This window comes from Heloderma suspectum, chromosome 2 (assembly GCF_057233095.1).
Source record: "Heloderma suspectum isolate Gila_16-S chromosome 2, 16-S_ref, whole genome shotgun sequence".
NCBI classification, from domain to species: Eukaryota; Metazoa; Chordata; class Lepidosauria; order Squamata; family Helodermatidae; genus Heloderma; species Heloderma suspectum.
In genome coordinates this window covers 273,520,856-273,540,177 of record NC_139459.1, presented here as the reverse complement: position 1 = coordinate 273,540,177, position 19,322 = coordinate 273,520,856, and the positions used below count along the sequence as shown (strand labels likewise).

The 19,322-nt window shown below is 41.3% G+C and overlaps 1 protein-coding gene across 2 annotated transcripts in view; it reads left to right on the top strand.

Moving 5' to 3' along the window:
* SOX30 (SRY-box transcription factor 30) overlaps positions 1–19,322 on the top strand; it is a 24,917-nt gene extending 5,595 nt beyond the window's left edge. Inside the window, exons 2-5 of one of the 2 annotated variants that reach the window (XM_084839261.1) lie at positions 5,453–5,692; positions 10,022–10,258; positions 14,481–14,973; positions 17,779–19,322. In XM_084839261.1, the coding sequence (XP_084695387.1) occupies positions 5,453–5,692; positions 10,022–10,258; positions 14,481–14,973; positions 17,779–18,160 (1,352 nt within the window). In that variant the 3' untranslated portion in view covers positions 18,161–19,322. The remainder of the gene's footprint in view (positions 1–5,452; positions 5,693–10,021; positions 10,259–14,480; positions 14,974–17,778) is intronic. The other variant, XM_084839262.1, reaches the window with a different exon arrangement.

Here is a 19,322-nt window from a genome sequence, read left to right as displayed (position 1 = left end):
CAGACTACCAAGCTAGACAGACCAAGGGTGTGCCTCAGCATAAGGAAGCCTCCTTTGTTTCTATTACAATATCAAAAAGCAAAACAAAAGGGGGTTGAAAGCTCCATAAATCTTCAGCAAACTGAAATATTTAATATGGAAGCTATTATTCAAATTATATGCAGTTACTTGAGAGTTCCTTCTAGTATAAATTATTTTTCTTTGACAGCCCTAGTACTAAATTCGACTGACTAGAGAATGAGTCTGAATAATCTATAGTCCAATATCTTATAAAAGAAAATTTTATAATACATTCTTACATTAAGAAGATGAAATTTGCCCTTACTTATAAGAATTTCAATCTGCTCCAGTGGGTTGATGGACTCTCCAGAACAGTGTGAGAGGGCACTGGGGGTTGCAGACAGAGGGGGAGAAATAGTAAAAAAATTGCCTCGCCATTCTTTCCACCAGCAGGAACATCCTGAGCAGAACTCAGGATGCTACCTCTGGTGGAAGCAAACTCTGGATCCAACTTATTGTTAAGAGGAAAGGGACTGACAGTAAAACATCATGGTGTCATCATTTTTAGGGTGCAATCCTAATACACTACTGGGACTAAGCCACATTAAACTCCATTGTCTATCTCAAAAATATACAGTTGGAAAAGGTCTAGAAGAGGGCAAGTAAAATGTGCTGGGAGTTGGAACACTAAAGAGGTTGGGCTCTTAATTAACGCAGACCATAGTTGGCATTTATACATTTTTGAACCATGCAGAAATAATGGATGATACTCTTTCTCAGTCCTATACCTTGGAGATCATCAAATGAAGTTGATTTGTCACACTTATATCTTACCCTTTCCTCAAGGAGCTCAGGGTAGCACCCATAGGTTTATCCTATTTCATTCTCACAAAAACCCTGTGAGGAAGATTAGGCTGAGAGACTTGTGGCTGTCATGGCTGACAGCCAAGTACTAGCTTCTTTGAGTTGCTGTCATGACTGAGCAAAGATCTCACATCTCACAGTCCAACACTCTTCCCATTATACTGCGTTAGCTCTAAAAGTGATTGGAAGTAAGTTCAGGACAGATGAAAAGAACATCAAATAATATTTATTGAACTTCGTTCCCACAAGTTATGATGATGCCCACTAGCTACGGTAACTTAAAAAAGGATCAGGCAAATTCCTGGATGATGAATTTAGCAACAGCTGTTTTCAATGGTAGCTAAATGGGATCTCTAGAAGTAGTATGCCTTTGATTACCAGAAGTATGTTAGGGTGCTTTCACCTTCACACCCACTTGTGAACCTATTAGAATGTTTGTCAGGGTTGAACCTGGGTTCCAATGCAATTTCTCAAGTTAGACTGTAATTCAGCTGATCCCAAACGTTGTTGTATTTGTTCAGTCGTTAAGTCGTGTCCGACCCTTCGTGACCCCATGGACCATAGCACGCCAGGCCTTCCTGTCCTCCGCCCTCTCCTGGAGCATGCTCAAGTTGATCCCAAACATAGTTACTTGGAAATACATCTCAGTGGTTTCAACAGAACTTGCCTCTAGCGTAGATGTGTTTAGGATCATAGTTTTACACCATGATTCTGTATACAGTATGTACCACTGGAATCAGTGGGGTTGCTTCTTTACTGGGATTTTGTGCTAGTTAATCAAATTCATTGTATATATTTATTATATATAGCCCCAAGGTAATAGTGTATAGATTATGCTCCAGACTTCTATTCATATGTTTAGGGGGCTTTAGGTTGATCTTTTAAATAGAGTTTCTTTGTCTCTCTCTCTATAATTCAGTTTCAGAGAAAAATGACTGTTGGAGTGGTAGTAGACAGTCTTCTAACCTGATATCTCCAAACCCATCTCTTCTTGAAAACAAACTGCTATTCTTATAAAGATCCCTATAGAGAATCCAACCATCCTGTTAGATCCCATAATCCTACTTAACAGAAGTCCTGAGGGAAAATCAGGAGACCCTGCTATGTAAATATTTTTTGTACATTCAGCAACACAATTTATTGTCATCAACCTAGCATCTGCCAAAGTTTTTTTAAGTATTTTTCACCACAATATTTTACCACAGTCAACTTAATAATAAATAATAACACAGTCTCAGCAAAGAAGGCATGAAGTGCAAGTTCATAAGACAAGCTACTTTTCCTCTTTTCTAATAAGATCTTCCCATGGATAACTTTGTTTCAATATTCTGAAGTATCTGTCTCAGCCTGCATTCCAGGTGTGTTGGATGACAACTCCCATCATGCTGCCTGGGAATTATGGGAGTTGTAGTCCAACACACCTGGAATGCACCAGGCTGGGGAAGACTGATCTATCTGTATATTCTGTTTTAAGTTTTGCTGTCCTGATTAGCATAAATCAACCTATCACTATGGTTTGACTGGACAAACTATGGCTAGTCTGTCAAAAGAATGTTCCTTAATGAGTGAAGATGTTTTCCTTGATGGTCTGGAAATCTCCAGTGCCTTCAGAATGTGACACAGATCAGAGCTAGTGGGAAGGACAGAGAAACTGTTTGTAGCAAGTTTGAATCCAGAGATAGAAGAGTCAGACAGTTCAGGGGATTTTTGAGGGGGTTTAGTTAGACTGCAGGGATCCAAAACGTTGCTCTCTTTGGGAATCTGATGCAGAATCAGTAATTCTACTTATTTATACAAGTATTTCTATCCTGCACACTCCATCCCACACCCATGGTATCCTCAGGGTGTCTGACAATAAAAATAACAACACATGTAAAGCTGCAATCTTATACACAGTTAAACTGAAATATTTTTGAGTAGGCAATGCATGCACAGGATAGCACTCACAAGCAAAACTATTTAAGTTAAAACAAAGAATCCACCAGGAATAATAACATCACAAATATTTGTTGCTTCCCTCATGCTCTTCTTTTTTATTTGTAATAACACAAAAGTTAGCAAGAGACATTGCAATGCAATTCTCTGCATATCTACCCCAAAGGAAGTCTCATTGGTTTGGATCCTAACATCTTGTGAGAGGACATCAGCTCACAGGATATTCCTGCTGGTAGAAAGAAGATGGGGAGGCGATTTTTGCTGATTCCCCTTTGCCCTCAGAAAATCGTCCCTTAAGGGCTGGGCAATAATGGTGATACTGAGGGCTTCAGGGAGAAATGGGAATAGGTGAAAATCACCCATCATCCTCTTTCCACCAGCAAAGGATCGGTGTTCCTTTTGTTTTCAGAAGGGTAACTCAAGATGCAGGTCAATGTGATTTACTCTGAAGTAACTGTGTATAAGATTGCAGCCTGAACACCAATCCTATGCATGTTTCCTTAGGTAAGTCTCACTTGTTAAAGGGAGCATACACCCAGGTAAGTGTGCATAGGATTGTACTCTTAATCCTGTAGCGCTGCCCCTGGACTTTACATACAAGAACTGGAGAGTACTTGACAGTGTAAAAGGCAGTTCCCAAGTATACATCAGTAGCACGTGACCGAGAAACCATCCAGGAAGAAGCTGTACAGATAGGCTTTTTGAATCAGTGTTAAAGTCAGGAAGCAGGTTTAGCCTCAGGGATGATCCTAAGTGCACCCGTTTAGTTTCTCTCAAATTAGTGAATGGTTGCCTTTCACTCCTAGGGGGAAAGTAAAGTACTCTTTTGGCCAACACTGTTGCATTGTAGACAAAACCTGCTTTCCATCCTGGTATCCAGTGGCTTGGCCCTTACTGACAGAGATTATGTGGGGCATGCATTGTTTCACTGTGTGCAGAGTTCAAAGCCATTTACTCCTCAGGGATCTTTGCAATATACAAGACTTTGCTACAGGCGCTACATTCATCTCAGGGTGCTTCCAGATGAGGCTTTTATTGGGCAATTGCCTTACCTCATTTACAGAATTTTACATGTGTCCAGACATCATTGTCTTCCATTTGTAACTGATCTGTGTTTTCCCACTGCTTCTTCCGTCTTTTTTTATTACTGCAGAAAATTCATTAGGGAGGGAAAGTCAAAATAGCTGCACAATGTCTTATGATTGGTAGTGCTACAAGCCATCTATCTGGAAGCTCTGATAATTATGACCATTTTGCTGGAAAGTAGATGAATAATATTTTTTAAGAAGTAAATAAAATAACATCTGGTATGTTAAATAAGGAAAATTATCTGTGATTAATATGAGAGTCCTAAATTAGTTTGTGTTATAGTTAGAATGTTAAACCTTAGAATATTGAACAGAATAAGTTACAATGGGCACAATTTGTAGTATATCATGTTCAGCTTCCATTCATTCCAATTGGGACTAAAGTTCCTGAATATTGGTGTTTTTATATTGTACCGAGGTGCTGTAAAATAATAGCATCTGGTTATAAGAACTTACTACTGTAAGATCTAGTCACACTTTTCATAAGTTACCAGCAGCTTTTCCAGTAGCCATTCTCAAATTATTCATGGAGGTTGCATTGGTAGGAAAACCTTGAAGGTTCTAAAAACATTGACAGGCCAAACTAGATATGATCAGATCTCTTACCTCTTTAATGTTGTTTTTAAAAGCTGTGGATTCCCATTAGGTGAAGTAAGGATACAGTCCTAAGCATATTTACTAGGCATAGGGAATAAGCCTCACTGAACACAGTAGAACTTAGTTCTGAGTAAACATGCATTGAGCAGGGGGTTGGACTCGATGGCCTTGTAGGCCCCTTCCAACACTACTATTCTATGATTCTATGATTCTATGTATAGTTTTGCACTGTTCATGGGGCAAATAGCAGCTGGGGGGGGGGTGCAATTTACACAGAAAAATATGGGGTAAAAAGTTAACCCCCTTTCCCGTAATGCTGCAATCCTGATCCAATGGGGGTATTTTTGCTTGCTTTTTAAACAATTGAAAGAGACATTTCTCCCTCTGTCATAATACTAAAACCCAGGATCATTCAATGAATCTGAGGGGTGGGAGATTCAGGACAGATAAAAGGAAATACTTTACACAGTGCATAGTTAATCTCTTGTAATTTGCTTCCACAAGATGAAGTGTTGGCCACCAACTTGGACAGTTTTAAAGGGGGATCAGACAAATTCATGGAGAGCAAAGCTATCAATGGCAACAAGCCATGATGGCTATATGCTACATCCAGGATCAGAAGTAGTATGCCTAGTTGCTGAGGAACATGAGTGGGAGGGTACTATAGCTCTCAGGTCCTGCTTGTGGGCTTCCCAATGGGCCTTCTGGTTGGTCAATGTGGGAACAGAATGCTGTACTAGATAGGCCATTTTTCTGGTCTAGTGCACCACTTCTAATGTTATGGAGAAAGCAATCCTATGGTCCCTGGAAGAGCATCCCAGGGACCATAGGATTGCTTAGAAAAACTCTTCTGAGGTAAACTCATAAGTTTTAAGTACAAATTGTTGTATAATAATAATAATAATAATAATAATACCTATTGCACTTACACACTAATATTGATTGATTGATTCATTCATTCATTCTAGGGATACCAGATACTCCATTTAGCAAAGATAGAGATGGCCATGTCAAGCGTCCTATGAATGCATTTATGGTGTGGGCAAGAATTCACCGACCAGCCTTAGCCAAAGCTAACCCTGCTGCCAACAATGCGGAAATAAGTGTTCAGCTTGGATTGGAGTGGAACAAATTAACAGAAGAGCAAAAGAAACCTTATTATGATGAAGCTCAGAAGATTAAAGAAAAACACAGAGAAGAATTTCCAGGTACCAAAATAGATTTTTTTAACATATTTCTCAACATTGGATTGTCTTGGTGCAACATTTTGTGTAATTCATAGACTTAAATCCAGTGTTGCGTGGGCTGATTTCTGCTTGTGCGATGGAACTTTCCCTTGTTCCCTCCCCCCCTATCCCACCAGAAGTTTCTGATCCAGTGGCAGATAGTCAAGGTTGGATACAACCCAAGAACGTAAGTGGAAAGATTATGTTCAAGTCTATTCATGTGGCAGAGAGAATACTAGGGATGTACGAAAGTCACTTACCATTTCGCGGATCTGCTTTGTGGTGGGAGGGAGGCGCTCCGTCCCTCCCGCCAGAGTCCTGCCTGGCCAGCTCCGCTCTGCGGAGCCGCCGGCTGGCTCCGCCTGCAGCCGGACATCCGGCTGCTGGGCAGCAGGGATGCAAATGGCGGCTACAGCCGTTTGCGTTCCTGTATTTAACCGTGATAGGCTACGTAAATATTTACGTAGCCTATCACGGCAAAGTAAAAAAAAAAAAATTGTACGCAAATGGAGGCGGCTACAGCAGCCGCCATTTGCGTTCCTTATTTTTCGCCGTTTTAGTCTACGTAAATATTTACATAGACCAGAGCTTTCCAAACTTTTAATGTTGGTGACACACTTTTTAGATATGCATCATTTCGTGACATGGTAATTCAGTTTTACTAGCAAACTGGAGGTTAAACTAACCCGTTATAAGAGATACGGACACATACATAAATTGTAATAACGAAATGTATGGGGATAGAACATATCTCTTGAAAACCTTTCATTTATATTTTTAAAATATATGATTTGTAAGATAATAACATACATTGTTGTCATTTATGAGTAACAGTATGTAAATATGTGCAAGAAAATGTGAAAAATAAACAAAATTAACTAAAGTATTTACAATACATATTAGGACACGTAGGCCCAGGTAGGAGCTCAGCTGCAAAAACACATGAAGTAGAGAAGCAAAAGTCCAACAAAAATAGTGTAAATATATATGTCTCACTACAAGGCTATATTGCTGTAAATATTTGCAATGCCTATGTCCAGAGTCCAGTTCCAGCACTCTCCGGTGGTACACTGCCAGTGGGTGGTTAATCCACAATTTCCGCAGAGTAAAAATAAAAATAAATGGCAGAAATCAAATTATAGGTGCCACGTGGTGGGTGGTTTGTTGTTTGCCACATTGAGTTTGGGAGGGTGGCCTCCCTTCAGCCAGCAGCAGGTGAGTTGACTGGGTGACAGCCTGCAGCTACACTTGCCCGAGTGATTGGGAACACGCTGATTCTGAGGCTTCTGGCCTCCACTGAGCTCCATTCCGACTGGACAAGATGGCGGACGGCCCGCTTGGTGCAGTCCCAGTCCCAGGTAGCGTTTCCACCCGCGCGCTACTCTGGCCTGACCACGCAGGAGCGTGGTGCAGAAGTCCGCGAAGGGCGCGCTTGAAATCTCGCAGGGCTGGTGGCCGCTGCCACTTCTCCGCACCGGCATCGGCCAAGCTCTGCTCCTAGGGCGGCACCTCCCCTCCCCTCTCTTCGCCCCGCGCCTCTACCTCGCCGTCCTGCTCCAACATCGCCAATCACGTGCGTCCTACGTCAAGACGCCTCATGATCCTAAAGCAGCTAATGTTAAAGCAGCTAAGCCTTAGCTGCTTTAACATTAGCTGCTTTAGGAAGTTCCAGGGGAGGAGCCAAGGGAAGCAAATGCGAGTAAGGGAGCTCCACGGTGTCCTTCCGCACAATTTTCTGCATTTCGCGCGACACACCGACACACTGCCGCCGACACACTAATGTGTCACGGCACACAGTTTGGAAAGCTCTGACGTAGCCGTTTTTTGTTTTTTGTTTAACCCAGATGTGATAGGCTACGCAAGTCTTTACGTAGCCTATCACGGCAAAGTAAAAAAAAAAATGCATACGCAAATGGCGGCGGCTACAGTGGCCGCCATTTGCATTCCTTTTTTTCCGCCTTAATAGTCTACGTAAATATTTATGTAGACTAAAACGGCGAAAAATAAGGTACGCAAATGGCGGCCGCCGTAGCTGCCGCCATTTGTGTACGCCGTTTTTTTTTAACCCAGACGTGATAGGCTACACAAGTCTTTACGTAGCCTATCACATCTGGGTAAAAAAAAGACAAGACTGCAAATGGCGGCTGCAGCAGCTGGTCAGAAGACCAGCTGCCGAAGCCACTGCTGGAGCCGCTGCCGTCCGGAACATCCACCCCAGGTAAGTCTCATCCTGGGGGTTATCCGCGGAGGGGCGGGGGGGGTGGCATTCGGCCTCACTGAAATCCGTGGCGGAATTCTCCGCCATCCCTAGAGAATACTGGAAGGAAAACACAGATAAAAAAACTAGCAAGCATGCATGATGATGTAGATTTCCTCAAAGCAGCTACTTTTGTCACCACTACGTCCCCATCTCTCCCACAAACGTTCAACCTCTGAATGTTTAAAACTAAGTTTGGCAGTGCCATGGAAGGAGCTTCTTCAAGGACTTGTAATAAATAATTTCATGGGATGCATGGATTCTGCACATGTGCCTTTCTACAGCATGGAAAAGCAAGAAAGGAAACACTCCTTGTGTAGTGCTCATATCCCAGTTCTGTGACAAAACTGAAGGTAGCTATAGTGGATTAACAGCCTCATGTAGAAAAGCCCTAGAATACAATACATTTCAAGCTGCATCTTGCTCTTCACCAAGGAAAACTCTACAAAATGAAGAGTAGCATCACAGTAGTTAAAAATATGTAGTTAACAATCACAACTAAGGGCGCAATCCTATGGGGACAGGCAACCACCTCCAAACGTGGAGGCGACCACCTATCCAATGCAGGGCAGGAGAAGCATGGAGGGGATCATTGGAAAGGCGGAGCAGGGGAGGTGGCTGCCGGACGATACATACGATGCGTTGTACTGGCATTTCTGCCTTCCCCGCCCCAGAACGCCCTGTATTCGCAGCTCCGCACTCCTCTTCTGAATGCGGAGCGTGAGGCTGTTCTGAGCTGCCTGCAAGGCAGCACGGGAGAGGGAGAAGGTCAGTTCTCCGGGAACCAACCTCGGAGTGTTGGCTCCAAAGTCAGTTCCCGGAAACCCACATATCCTGCTGACTAGCGGCCATAGGATTGTTCCCTCCAGGTTGGAAACTGATATTCATAGCTAGGCCAGAACATAACTTCAACACTGTAGCTAACATCATCAAAGATGATACACCAGTGTTAAATAAATCTGTGGTGTGGCATAACATTGGGCAGAACTAGGGATGGCTCGTCTACATGTGGCATTCTAAAGGCATTCCAGTCATAACATAGCCATACACTGGTAATAATAGTAAGAGACTTTCCCACTATGACAAGTGGGACATATTCAGGATTGCAGAAATAAACTGTGTGTGGGGCATTTTCCCTATCTCCTTTGAGGATATGCATTCCTACTGACGTTATTTAAAGTTCATTAACTAGTTGGTTGTAAATGTGAGATAAATACAAGTTTACTTAATAGAAAACACATTTTAACATAAATATTTTTCCTATACTAAAACTCAGGATAGCTTTCCATTTTTGCTGGCATTTCCCACCCTAAATATATATCCTTCCCATCCCATGCTCATCCCTTTGTTTTCTTTGTCCCATATCACCCACTGGCAACTATAAACCATCAGATAATATAATAATGTCAAGGATCTTAATTTTACATACGTCACAATTTTAAAATTTTATTTATTTATTTTATTTATTATTGCATTTATATCCTGCCTTTTTTCCTCTTGCAAGGAACCCAAGGCAGCTTACATTATCCTCCTCCTCCTCTCCGTTGTATCCTCACAACAACAACCCTGTGAGGTAGGTTGGGCTGAGAGTCTGTGACTGGCCCAAAGTCACCCAGTGAGCTTCCATGGCCAAGTGGGGACTAGAACCCAGATCTCCCAGCTCCCAGTCCGTCACTCTCACCACATCAAAATCATCTTGGAAAGCAAGAACTATGCGCTAGCCAAGGGAAGCAAGAATAGGGCATGCATTATTGATCGCACTAACATCCATTGGAAAGGAAAAGAGGTGTTGTGAGTAGAAAAGTCTTCCCTTTCTAAGAGCCTGCAAGCCTTCCTAAACACACTCTGTTATTAGAGGCTTTCTTCTGAAAATACAGTCTTCATATTTAACCTTCCAAAGCTGCCAAAGGAGAAGTTTCACCATTATCTTTTTAGTATTATAATTTAAAAATTATAGATTTAATCACTTTATATGCATATTTTATTAGGTAGCAAACCATGAACGAAAATAGCCCATCATGTTTCAGTGAGCATACTCTTGTATATTCCCACAGGTTGGGTTTACCAACCACGGCCTGGCAAAAGGAAGCGGTTTCCATTGACAGTCTCCACTGTATTCTCTGGCACTACTCAGAATATCATTGCTACAAGCCCAATGACAGCCTCCACTGTCTTTACTGGGACATCTCAGAATATTATTACTACGAATCCAACTACCATTTACCCTTTCCGATCACCTACCTACTCTGTGGTCATACCCAACGTACAGAACAGCATTGGACACCCAGTCTGTGAGTTCATTCCAATAGTTTATGTGAGTTCTTTAAATGATAAATGATAGGAACTACACAAAATAAATGTCTATTTGCTTATTGAGAGTATGATTATGTAGGAATGCTTAAAGCAGCAATAAAATACTGCCAGTAAAATCTAAAGCTCACCAGCAAAGCCTTCTACAAGATAAATAAGAAGATAAGATGTGGTCATATTTTGCTTATTTATTTCATTTCAAATTTTGATTCTTTATGATAGTGTGCAGAATTATTTATAATCATCCTCAATTCAAAGTTTGGGCATTATTATTACAAGCAGAGAGGGTCTCAAGTTTGATGAGGGGATAAAGGGAGAATTCCGGTCCTTTCTCTCTCCACCACAGTCCTCTCTCTAGTCCATAATTGACTTCAAACAGAACAAGGGGCAGGGGCTGTCCTAATTTTCTAAATCTAGCCCTCTGCTCTGTTTCCCAAACTGAACATGGCGTAAAGACCCTGAAGAGGAGGTAAGGACCCTTTGTCACCACTACCACCTAGAAGCTATTTCAGAGTCAGCATTTCGTCTTTCCCTCCTCTATTCTGCTGAACCCCATTTTTAGTTTTTGAAGACTGCATCAGAAATATTTTGTCCCTTCCCCACATTCAGTGGGGAGTTGCATTCAGGAGGGAGAGGAGGAGCATTGTACCCCATTCCCAGGCCTAGTGATCCCAGTGTCTAGAGCATGGATGTTGAACATCTTTCAGCCAGAGGGCTGAATTCCATTTCAGAGAAGCTCTCTGGGGCTGCATTCCAGTGGTGGGTGGGGCTGAAGGCAAAATGGGCAGGGACAGAGTACCAGCATATTTTAACTAAAAGCTCTTAATGTCTTTATCTAACGCTTAGGAGAGGCAGTTCCACCTTTTAGAAAAGGTGGAACTGCACATAAGGCCAGGAAACTACCAAACAGTCGCATACGGGTAGGGGGTGTGGCCTTCGGGGGAACTCCGGTGTGCTGGATTTGACCCCTGGGCCTGAGGGTCTGCACCTGTGGTCTAGAATGAGAAGCAGATTTTATTCCCTTTCAGTTGCAGGAGTTGTGCCTCCTGGAGATATAACTCTGTGAGTGTGTGTGTGTGTGTGTATATACCTATATAACTTTTCTGTTATGTAAAAACCCTGTCATAAAACACAGACATTCAAAACAAACATATTCGTAATAAAATCTCACAGTTAAGTTCGCAGGACGTGACTGCAATCCTGTGCATACTTACCTTTGACTAAGCTCCATTGAACTCAGTAGTGCTTACTTCTGAGCACATAGATTCTGCCTGTACAATTCATTGAGCTTTAACAAAAGATCTTCAGCCAACTGAAATGCTATCTTTAGCCTTTAATTATAAATGCAAACAGTGTTGCAAAGGTGTTATCATTTAAACTGCTAGAGCAAGGGGGGGAACATTTTTCTGGTCCAAGGGCCACATTGGCTCCAGGGAAGGATATTGGGGGCCACATTATAGCAGTGGGCTGGGCCACCCACACTCCCCCTCCCATTCTCTCTCTCTCTCTGTCTCTCTCTCTCTCACACACACACACACACACACACACACCATTCATACAGTTCACATGGGAACTGCCACTTCAACGCGCTCCTGGCAGATTGAGGCAGCTTCTAACAGAGCCAGCTTCTCTCGACCCTCACTTTTCCTGATGGGAAAGGCAGGGGGGCAAGCTGAGCCTTTGGGAACAGCCAGTTCAAGCCACTTCAGTGTGCCATTCTATAGTTATTTGGGCTCACATGGGAAGCAGGTAACATTTGATCAAGTCAGATCAAGGTAGGTAAGCAGAGTAGTAGTCTAGTGTAATAAGCAGAGTCAAATCACAGTAGGCAAGATCAGGTTAAGCAGATGTCTGGGCAAGGTAGACATCAAGGCATGACATCAAGACAAAAACCCTCTTAAGCAGAGGGCAGATGAAAACAAGACTGTGTATAGATCAAATTGGATCCTGCTTGCTTGAGCTCTATTTTACTAGGACAGTAGGAGAATGTTGTCTCAGCAGGGAGCTAAAGCCAACTGAAACTTTATGTAGGCTGACAATACCTGTAGTGTGGTCAGTTCTGCCCTTCCTAGGGGAGCTGACTGGACTGTTGAAGGGTGCTTGCCTGATTTTGCAGTCATAGACTTCTGTAAGACTGAGAAGATGGAAGTTCTGCTGGGGACTTATCTCTGAGTAAGAGGATGATGACAGGGATGTGTCCTCCAGCCAGGAGGGCCCTGTCCTACCCCCCAAGGAAGTATCCTGTACCTCATCCTCATCAAAGTCCTCTGTTGTACACCGGAAGGGCTAAGGGTCATGACATTCAGGAGCCTTGAGACAGTGGTTCCCAATGAAGCTAGCAGCTTCCCTCTCCCCTCTTTCTGAAGGAATGGGGGCGGGGAAAGCCTTGGTGGGGACTGCAGTGCACCATATGCAAAGGTCTGGTGGGCCGAATCTGGCCTGTGGGCCAGACGTTTCTTACCATAGTGTTAGAGTGAAGTGGAGACTCCATCAGAGAAAAGGAAAGAAGTAGCCTGGCACTCCAGTAGATGACATCATTTCTCCTCTGAAAAACGTCTGGAGGTGTGCTCCCCTGCATTTCCCCTCAACTACACCACTGCTCAGCTGTTGCCCATGTTATAACTGTTTCCTTTGTCCTGTAGAACTTAGTGAGAACCATTGAGAACCAAGCCCTGCACAGCCCTGCTTTGGGTTCTGTTTCTTGGGGTGCTTGCAGACAGATGATTCTTAGCACTAATACTCATTGCTCTTCCACTGTAAGCTACAAGAATTACAGTTGATTTCTCACACTATTGGGGGATATTGTACATTTTCTGTGTGTACATCCCACTATGTTCCATTTACATTAGTGCCTTGCTGCTCTTCCATCTTTTTAAGGGGTGTGGTTTAAGGGGTGGGTATCTTATCAGGCAGCTGAACTTGTCACAGCTCAGTGCATATTCATTATACCTTTTGCAGTAGCCTCCAGTTTATCACCTTTTTTTTAAATTATTCTTTTAAGTAGTGCTAAAAACACTTTTCCAGCTAAATATATTTAAAAATATACTGAAATAGAGAAATACCACTTAGATGGAAGAGTGTTATTGTGCTGTACCCTTATAATGGTATAGTTCTCTCTCTGTCTCTGTCTCTCTCTCAATAATGGGGAGGGGGACCCTCTCCAGTCACCTTCATTTTAGCAAGGTGGTTAATGGTGCTGACCAGAAAGGGTTTTTTAAAATGATGTTTTATAAAAAGCATTATAGGGGTATCGTGCCATTCCCCTATAATGCTATAATACTTTTTTTTTAAATAGCATCATTAGAAATTATATATTGCATGATATTATGGGGGTATCATGCTATAACACATTTATTTAATTGGTATTTATATATATATAGATAGATAGATAGATAGATAGATAGATAGATAGATAGATATGCGCACCACAAAACTAACTTAGCACTACTTAAAAGACTGATTAAAAATAAAATAGATGGAAATAGATGGGTGATAAAAAACGACACTCATTGCAAACATTATGCTGAATGTATACACTAAGGTATGATAGGCTTACCTGTTGGGAACCTTATGTATTATAAAAGACTCCCATTTTACAGTTGGGGAACTAAGAGATTTGCCAAAATGTTCCTGGAGAGTCTGTGCCTCATTTGATCAATGATCACTTGGCATACTGGACTTCATTGGCTTAAGTCTGAGGATATGTTCGAAAAAGATGAATAAAAGATCTAACATTAATTCCTAATGTTACTGATTCATCGCAGTAGATTCCACAGATGTCTTGGAATATTAAGTTGGAGTATATGGGTGCTTATATTAAAGCAAACCAAGAACAGGCTTTTCATTACTGTTAATAAGGAAGTTTCCAAAAGCAGAAAAAAAATTGAGCTGTCTGACTTTAAAAAAGATGAGGAATGATACTGTAATGTTACAGATATTTCTTTCTCTTTTTGTTTGTTTGTCAAGGTATAATCATATGGTATGATAGTGCAGACCTATAATAATTTTGTTCAGAATTAGATTATATGTATTGATTACAAAGCATGCACTTCAAGTAAATTATGCTTTTGATATGATAGTGTGTATTTGTACGTTAATTTTAGGATTGTATACACTAACATAAAATGAAATAAACTTTATTTTTTAAAAATAACATCCTGTGAATGGAGACTGTTCACTTAAGACCATTTCTCTTCTCCAAAGGTGAAGCCCCTTCTACTATCCAGCTGCCAGCTCCTTCCGCTCAGCATCCAGGCCCTATTACGCTGTTCCAGTCAAATGTAGGAAGCACGACACCACTGGCTGCCCCAACTGCAAACCTGCCAATTCGCCCAGTACTTCAGCCTCAGCGTTTTGCTGCTCCTTCACCAACAGAAGCTCACCGTGTATCTTCAGGAACAAATTGCTCTATAAACAGACCCACCCAGATTTCTATTGAGAACGCAAGCAGGAACCCAAATAATACAAGCACCACACATTCTAGATACAGTGTCTCAAACAGTCAGCCCCCTAAGGAGTACTCAGGTGTTTCTTCTTGTTCTAGAAATGGACCTATTCCACAAGCACCCCCCATCCCCCATCCTCACGTCTATCAACCTCCTCCCATTGGTCATCCAGCCACTCTATTTGGAGCACCTCCTCGATTTTCATTTCATCATCCTTACTTTTTACCTGGACCCCATTATTTCCCATCAAGGTAATGAGATCAATTGCTTACATTCTTAAGTGATGATGCATGTATAATCAAAAGGATTTGGACTGTTGTATAAGGAAAAGAGTGACAAGTTCCAGTGTGAATTTCCATATACATTTTTCTTTCCTGTCTCCCTTTCTCCTGCTTCCTTCCACACTTATCCTCCATTTATCCAGAAGGGATTCTTTTTCATGTTTGCACTTTTAAATCTATCTGCCATCTTGACGCAGTTGTTATACTTTTCTGCTAATCCTGCTTTCCTCCTTATAGAGAAGAACCTTGCTTTCTAGTTCTGTTGTCTCTTTGACCATTTCTTTGAGCTTTTCTACATGAGGCTGTTCATACGCTGTATCTACTTTTGGTTTTGTCGCAGAGTTGAGATCTAAGCACTACACAAAGAGCATTTCCTTTCGTGCTTTCCTACCACATAACCTCTAAGTGGCACTGTGGTATAGCGGAATGTGCAATTACACGTGGAAAAAGTGTTTTCTTTTGCTTTCACAACTAATACTGCATTTTCCCTGCTCTAAAGAACTCACCAAAAGTGCTGTTTAAAAACAGAAGCTAAACTGGAGGGTCACGATGTTGTCTCAAGAACTAAACAACCATGAGTAAGGAATGATGAGCACACAATAAGTGCCTCATGTAGAAAAGCTCTTTGTCCCCATTTGTGACTATTCTTTCTCTTTTTTACCCGCTTCCAAGGAGGTTCCCTTGGGCTATGTAGTCTGTGAGCAATATGGAAAGTAACTAGTTAGTGTGAAAATTCAGAAACGAGTAGATTAAGATGATCTAGCCAGCTGCACCCTCATCCTGGGGAAGAATGACTAGGCTGTTATCATACATGTGCTAATGAGTTCAGATTTTGACTACTGCAATATAACCTATGTGGGTCTGCCATTCAGGATCACTGTAGCTGGTCCAAAATGGAGCTGGGTGGTTTTAATTGGGATAGGAAACACATTACACTTGTGTTAAAAGAGTTAGGTTGATTGCCAGTTAGCAATCAAATACAGGTGCAATTCAGGTTACTGGTTCTTATTTTTAGGCCTTAAATGTTTATTCAATTTATGCCCTGCCTTTCGACGTGAATACCCTCAAGATGGCTTATAACACTCAGTAAAGTACAATAAAATACAGACAACAAAGCCAACAGTAAAGCTAAAAGGTTAAAAACCCAGTGTCGGCAGATAAATATCATTAAAAAGATCTTAAACACCACTTGCAGAACACAGTGGACTTCACCTAGTGACCAAAGGGTAACAGAAATGGCACCAGATGAAGGGAAGTCCACAGTTTGGGCATTTCCACAAAGAAGATCTTCTGTCTAATAGCCTGAACTAAGATAGTGGGGGTACATGAAGAAGGGCCTCTGACTAGGATCCAGTTGATGGTCAGATTCATGAGGAAGAAGAGTTCTTATAGATACTCTAGCCCCAGGCCATTTAGCTCTTTATACGTCTTTTAAAAAGCACTTCAAATTGAACTCAGAAAGAAACTGGAGCCAGTGTGAAGATCTTTTAAAGGTAGAGTAATATGCTCATGGTGGACAGTGTCAATTAACAGTCTGACCACGACATTCTGCAACATTGGTATTCTATATGAATCTCCTTGTCTGCTTGAACAACAAAGAATCTAGTAGCACTTAAAGACTAGCAAATTTATTATGGTATAAACTTTTGCAGACCAGAGACCACTTCAACGGATGCATCTGATGGACTCTAGTCAATTAAAGCTTATGCTATATTATATTTTTTAGTCTGTAAGGTGCAAAAAGACTCATTATTGTTGCTGCAACAAACTAACATGGCTACCTATCTGGAACTTGTAGCATATGAGACCTTATTTCATGTGCCTCAGTCTTCAGAGGCTAGGCTGGAGGCTATGAGGGGTAGGGCTCTTTCCGTGGTGGCACCCATCTTGTGGAATGTTCTCCTAGGGAGGTTTATTAGGCCCATTCACTGCTCACTTGTATATATCTTTTACATACTTTTTATTTCAAAAAGCTTTAGTTAAATTAAAGGTGCTGCTGAGATGCTTATTTACTGTAGACTTTGGTTTTTCTGTTGTTTTTTATGGATTGTTTATTGCTTACTATTTTATGTTGTTGTGAAACTCCTTGAGAGTATAGCATGTGAAAAGATATATTATTAATTAAATAAATAGGTCTGCATTAAAAGGTAAGTGGACACTTAGTGGATGAGTGGTCCTGCCATTGGTCAGTGGGCTGGACCAGATCACTTTCTAGACCAGGGGTGGGTAACCTCAGGCCTGGGGGCCAAATCTGCCCCCCTTGGGGTCCCAGTCTGGCCCTGCATGGTTGCTGAGATGGCCACACTCTCTTCTCCTGGCGTCATCCCTTTTCTCCCCATCTCTTATTATTTGGTGGTTTTCCAGCTTTTGTACAGTTTTTTCCCCATTTTAAAAGGCTGAAGTGCCTCTCCTAAGGCTTAGTTATTGGCAGTAACTAAGCAAAAATATGCTGGTATTTTTGGCCTTGCCCCTTTTGCCTTCAGCCCTACCTACCACCCAAAGGTGTCCCCCAAGTGTTTCTCCAAAATTGAATTTGGCTCTCAGCTGAAAGAGGTTCCCGCCTGTGTTCTAGACTCTTCTAACTCTTATTATTCTTTATACCATGGATATACATTTTGGCTTTGTGACACGCTCCCATATTCTGGAGACCTATTTGTGGTTGTGTCCCATGACTAAAGTAATCCTGTATTAAGGTAACTGATTTCCAGACTTAAATAAAAACATGTTAACAATTATATATCAATCCTGTAGTAAAACATCTTTGTCTTGCTGCAGCACATGTCCGTACAGTCGTCCTCCGTTTGGCTATGGGAACTTCCCCAGCTCCATGCCCGAATGCCTTGGTTTTTATGAAGACCAGTACCAAAAGCATGAGGCAATGTTTTCTGCTCTGAACAGAGACTATCCTTTTAGAGAGTACCCTGATGAGCACATGCATAGTGAAGACTCACGTAGCTGCGAGAGCTTGGAAGGGACATCCTATTACAGCAGCCACAGTCAGACTGAAGAAGAATACTTAAACCCTATGCCGCAGCTGGACATTGGGGCCCTTGAGAATGTTTTTACAGCAACCCCATCCACACCCTCTAGTGTACAGCAAGTCAATGTGACTGATAGTGATGATGAGGAAGAAGGAAAGGTGTTGAGAGATCTGTAATTTTTAAAACCAAATGATAGTATCTAGCATACTTTTTTAAAAAAACATGAAATAAAACATGTTGGTCATATAACACCATTTAGTGAGTGTGGTCAAGGAGATGTAATAGCTCTAAGTTGTTTTAAAGACACATAGGAGATTTTCCACGGCAGCATATCATCACAAGAATTGTACCTTATCTCTTCTCAGACACTGCCCTGGTCAAGGCAGCTCTTGAAACTGTGCACTTTGTTACATGTGTTTGTCCACTGCCCTTAATTCGAACACTAGCAGGTAATATTTCCAGAGCCACAGTGACTGATGCACCTTACTGATACTGCACTGATCTGGCACAGCTGATTTATCTGTACTGTGCACTCAGTTTTGCAAGAGTGCACAGAAGAGTTATGACAGTTCACGAAGTCATGGCAATGCCAGAAGCAACAGATTTGTGCATAGACTGAACTTTCTACCACTTTTTCTAAACCTGACCATGCAAGTATTGTCATAAGTGGTGATAGGATCACATCACTTATGAGGGGCAGATTTTGCTTTCCTAACTCAGAGTTTTTGTTATTTGTGTTCCTATGTGTCATAGCGGGATTTTAATTCTGATTCAGATATTTATTGAGCAAGTGAAATTATTCTGTTTACATATTTCCTTTTTGTACCTAGAACACATATATTCGGTTACACTTCAGAAAAGAGAAAGTCTTCAGGATTTTAATAATTGGCCTTTGGTCAAAGTGGTTATTTAAAAAACAGAACAAAGTACAGTTGTTTCAGAATCTAATCTATATTTATGCTGAAAATTGTTAAATAACCATCTGAAATCTATAGCCTGTCTTACGGTTTTCCTATGCAAGAGGATTTCATATTTTAAAACCCATATAAATGGAACGGTTAAATGTTTCTAAGGATAAGTAAGGGTGAATCTAGCTCAGTATTGTATACAAGTGTGCTGTGATTCTATACCAGAGTATAATTAACAGTAATATCTCAAACATACATTTTTAAATGCAGTATTTGAAAAATAGAAGTAACAAAAGATGAAATGTTGCTAAACTCTTTGTTCATGTTACAAAATATTTAATTTTATATCCATATTTTTTCTTTGTTTTTGAGGGGTAGGGGTTGGTAGTATATTTGTTCCATTTTTGTTATATTAAAATAAATTCACATG